We start from the raw sequence: 5,226 nt of genomic DNA, 5'->3' as shown, positions 1-5,226 counted from the left end.
TTAAATGGAAATAATTTGATGGTTAGAATTAATTTGTTAAATTTATGATAAGTTATTGTCTTAGGCCTAACTCAGAGTTGGCAAATTCTAACTACAAGCAATTATACTTAGCTGCAGCTACTTAACTATAACTAGACAATTGAAGTATTTTCTAAAAGAAGGTATGTGTATATACACCAAACGAATTTTAGTATCTTTAAGGAAATTTGAATTGTCAGCTAGGTAAGGTAGAAGTTTGTTGCGTATGGGCCATACAGTTTATGCCTCATATTTAATAACTTGAAAAGTAAATCGTAGTATTTATTAAGAGTTTATGGATGATTTCACTTTTGTGAACTTAAAGTGATTTAAGAGCTGTATGTCATTTCAGGTATTTAATATCCATACTATATAAAGATCAGATTGTGTCATTTTAGTTATTTAATCAATTCCCTCTCTAAAATTATTTTTCATTTATTCACTCATTTGAACATTGGAGTGATAACCTTGTCCACCCCTTCTCCACCATATCAAAACATTGATCTATCGCATTTGAGCTCTATTTCATCAATTCATCACCTATTTCTAGTTCCTGAACAGAACAACGCCGCTGAATTTAGGGATCAAATATTCATTCCTATCACCTTTTTACAAAAAAAAACTTCGTCTCTTCACTAAAGATTCAAATCATCGATCTTTTTCCCATAAAACACTGATCTCTTTCTCGAAGGGATTAAATATCGAACTCATAAAGTCATAGTGACACCGAAGATTACTAGATCTACCACTCAACATCACACTGTTGCGGCAGCTTTTGAAGCTAACAGGGATATACTTCCTCCTCTAGTAAAATATGATTCGATTCTAATGACCTCTTAATTCGTTCCTACGCAACAAGATTTTGTTCCTTTGAGAGTCGGTCGGGGAACGTTACACTGCTCCTGTAGCTATTGAAGCTAACAAGGCTCTAGTTCCTCCTCTGGTAGAATATAATATGATTATGTTCTAGTGACCTCTCCATTCGTTCCTACGCAGCAAGAATTTGTTCTTCCGTTTTTCCAACCTCTGTAACAACTTTGCCAATGCCAACCTTCGAAAATATGTATATCCTAACACTTTATCCAAATATATATCATAGTCCAAAATCAATAACGCTGCAACATATTTTTGCCAAGGCCAATCTATTTTATTTTTAAAACTTGATACAATTTGGCCTGCAGATATGGCTCTAAAAAGGACATGCATATGAGCCCTCCTTGAGTTATAACTTGAGTTATAATGGTCTTAATGTTAGAGTTAGAATTCGAAATAGTCGTGGACAATAATGTGTGTTCCACCTTTGTCTTTTGCAAACTATTATAGATTTGTTGGAGAAGTTTGGTTCTCATTGTGGGTCTTCAGTTTTTGATGGATTGGGCCTAAGTCTAACCCAAAAAAGTTGTTCTTAAGTTTCCGTTTCATGGTGAAGGAATTACGACTTTGTTTGATTGTTACTAATCATCCAAGGGGAGATTGATCATAATGTTGTCCCTAGTTGTCGAGTTGATACGTGGACGAGATGACTCTCATAACTTTAATGAGTGATTTTTATTTAGTCGACCTAAGCTAACTCGAGGTGACAAGTTTATAAGAGGACGATAGATTTAACGAGATAGGTGATTAGATATCAACCTACCTTTTAACCAGTGAGCCGATTAAAATTATGATCTTATTTGTAGTCTGTGACGTTCATTTGTTAACTCAAAAGTTCCCTATTTTGTCAGGACTTGAAGTGAAAGGCCTGTAGGAATTTAGTTTTGAGGCTTTTGGGGATAAACTCATCGTCTCCTCCTCAATGCGACATATTGTGCTAATTGACATCTTTCTTCTTGCTATTAGTTGAGAATGATAGTGTTAAGATTTTTTTCAAAAGAAAGGAACATAGTTTATATTTGAGTTGAACCAAGAATATAGCTCTAAAGAAGATATATTAGTTTTTCATTACGTCATAGTTGAAAATGATACATGCAAATAAGTGAAAATAATACTCTCTAAAGAGTCTAATCTTTATGGAAAAATATTGTGATTCTCGCTCATATCTACTATTAATCATTGTAGAGTTGTTTAAAAAGTTTGGCTATCATTAAGGATGAAAATAAAGTAAGATAAGTTAGACGGTGCCAAATTAAAGTTTGACGTTGTCATAAATATCGAAGTCTGTCTTGCAGTCTATTTTAAATTTTTTTCCTATCTCACTCAAATTTTTTTAAAAGTTTGATTGACCCATCTATTTAAAAGTCTATATTTTATTTAAATTTATTTAAATAAATAATTCAATTCATATTTAAATAGACAAATAAATAACTCAATTTATACTTTTAAAAAAAAACTCTCCATTTATTTCTTCTCATGTTTTCTCTTATCTTTTCTAACCCACCTTTAAACATTTTTCCATGCATTTTTATATGAAATGAAATCTCTTAGTTATTCAATGGTCTACATTTCACTATTCTCTCAAGCCATTATAGAGAATCCATTCCTTTCAATTAGAATTCTCACCTAATTGATGCAGAAGTTCATATCTAGATCCTTAATCAACTGCATTCTAAATCACATCATCCCTTTTTAGCTCTTCAAACCGTTGATTACGGCTTTAAAAACAATGCAAGACATATCTAGTGCTATCATATTCATAACTACCTGTCAAATTAATAATCAACCTAATTGCATTGTTATTCACATCATTATCCATGTTATGCAACATTAACCAAAACTACATGCTTTAGTCTTTAATTACGCACATCAAAACACATGATCACACGTGCCAAACCCAAAAACTTAGAATAATTAGAATAATAAAGTCCTTAAACCGACCTAAGAATGAAGCCTAATATTATTCAATTATACTCACTTCAACTGTTCCTATGCAGAGCACATGGGTTGTGCTCAGTGGAGCCACGTTAAAGGGTCCAGTGTCTTTTTTGTCCCAATTTTCAATAACAAAGCATCACCACACTTTCTACTACGGGACCAGTGGATCAGAATTCAGAACACAGATCTACAAATTTGAAAAAACAACACAGAACTATGCAAGTTTCAACTTGTTCTCCAGCACTTGCCATAATTATTATCAGTACACCAAAATAGAATAAATAAAAGCATTGAGATATGAAGAGTGACAATGTAATAAAATTTACAGTACTCAAATGGAACAATATGGCAATAAATAATGATACTACGATACAATGGGATATGGAATTGTCTTATATCTTGACAACAACGTGACATTGTTGTTGGAAGCATATAATAATGAGAGAGCAAATAATACAAATACACTATCATATATCATATGATAAAATTTAAATGTCACGGTCTCTTTTGCATTCGGGAGGAATTTGCGGTAAACGTTTTCTATCAGTGCAGTAATTGTAAATGGTAAATTTCTGTCGCACCCATTTTAATCTACGCCATTGAGCAGCATCAAGATCACGAAACTCAACTTGATCCCACCATCTCTTACCTTGTGTTGCACAGAATTTAGCGTTAACCGATGCTTCACAACCATCAATGTGGAAACTTTTGTATCCTGCTATGAATGGTGCTTTTGACCAATCTGTTTTCTCTAATCCACCTCTTGTTGCCCAATCATCTGCATTCCATAAACTGTTGTATATCTTCATTGGTTGGTCAAATGGAAATTTCACTCCTAAATCTTTGCTGTTCTTGAATACTCTTATTGGAACATCATCCACATAGAAACTGCAAAAATATCAATCATATAGGTTAAGCATGATTGTTATAGATTAGAGGAGTATTATATTACAATAGTTGAGTTGAATCAAGTGATGCTTACACAATCTGGTACATGTTCCATAGAATGGAGTATCTGTGAAACTCTTTTGTAGGATCAAACCAAAGAAAGATCCTTTGTTCTTTGTTACCTTGTCCACCCGTGAACACATTTGTTTGCAAAATGTAAGGTTGTCCAGTTCTATTCCCCAAGAACTCAAAATCTATCTCATCATGTTCAGAATTTTGTGAAGATAACTGTAAAATAGTTCCAATAAATACATAGGTTATTTCATCAATATACTAAAGATAGTAATAAAAAATTAAATATTTTCTTGAACATACATAGAAAGCCGTAACAGTTCCAGCTGAATCACCAGGAACCATCTTAATGTTCATACTGAAATGACCAAATAAGTATGAACCTTTCGACTGAAAACCAGTACCTGTTTAAAAAACGAGTTAGATAAATGAACAGTGTGGTAACAGGTATAAAACTATATAGTGAAGAATAATAATACACTAACCAGTTGATTTATCAAGATGAAGCTGAATCTCAGAACCACCATTGAAGTATTTGATGTGATCAAAAGCCCAGGTTGGGTAATAGTTTCTGCCAAATGGCACATCTACTGGCCTCCGTGGGAGAGCACAGAATGAAGAAGAAACAAGTGATGCTAGAATCAAACACACAGTCCAAAATGAAGAACCCATGTTGTGTGTTGTTGTTTTCAAGTTGTGAGAAGTTAGTGGCTAAGACTTGAGTATATATAAGCCCAAGACCCCTTGGCTTAAAGGGTTACAGACCCATGTTCCTCTCTCTTTCTTTTTTGTATTTATCTTCTTCATTTATTTATTCCTTGGGGGTTGGGAGGCAAAGAATCGTGTATTAGGCACTGTTACGATTTTAGTGTTGTAACCAACTGGTATTGGGACCCTTATTAGTGTATATCGTTCATTGCCAACTAGCTAATCATTCATCATTTCCCAATTAGAGTACAGTAATTATGAAAAATGTTAATGAAAAATGTGAACATGTACCTTTGAAGCATCTTTAATGAAGATATTTAAAAAGTCTCATAGATAATGAACTCATTCCTTTTAATCCGAGCAAGTAGATAGTATGAAAATTGTTGAAATAACTTATACATGACATATAGATCATGTCAAAATTATATATTTAGGAGTCTGTACAAAAATTGACACCAAAGGCAAGAAAAAAGTTTTAATATTTTATTTCTTGAGATCTCATTTAACTCCCTCCATAATCATAAAATATACTAGTGTGATACCCGTGCGTTCGCACGGGTACCCGTCGTTTTCACGCATTTGAATTGAAGATAATAAAAGATATTAGTAAAAGATTAAATTTTGGTTAAAATGGGTAAGATTATAAAGTTACTAATATTAAAAAATTTGAATATTGAAAAATAAAGTCATTAAAAAATGAAAGATAATTAAACTGATAAATGATATATT

General features: G+C 32.7%; 1 protein-coding gene across 1 annotated transcript; it reads right to left on the bottom strand.

Annotated features, from left to right (window-relative positions):
- Positions 1-3,102: 3,102 nt before the first annotated feature.
- Positions 3,103-4,561, bottom strand: LOC131609869 (xyloglucan endotransglucosylase/hydrolase 1). Its single transcript, XM_058881684.1, has 4 exons — positions 4,275-4,561; positions 4,093-4,193; positions 3,812-4,005; positions 3,103-3,717 (listed from the first exon to the last, which is right to left on the bottom strand). The coding sequence occupies exons 1-4, from the start codon at positions 4,459-4,461 to the stop codon at positions 3,318-3,320; spliced, it is 882 nt and encodes a 293-aa protein (XP_058737667.1). The 5' UTR covers positions 4,462-4,561; the 3' UTR covers positions 3,103-3,317.
- Positions 4,562-5,226: the final 665 nt, after the last annotated feature.

Source organism: Vicia villosa, linkage group LG6 (genome assembly GCF_029867415.1).
Source record: "Vicia villosa cultivar HV-30 ecotype Madison, WI linkage group LG6, Vvil1.0, whole genome shotgun sequence".
Lineage (NCBI taxonomy): Eukaryota > Viridiplantae > Streptophyta > Magnoliopsida > Fabales > Fabaceae > Vicia > Vicia villosa.
Note: the sequence above shows the minus strand (reverse complement) of the source record. Positions and strands in the feature narration are given on the sequence as shown.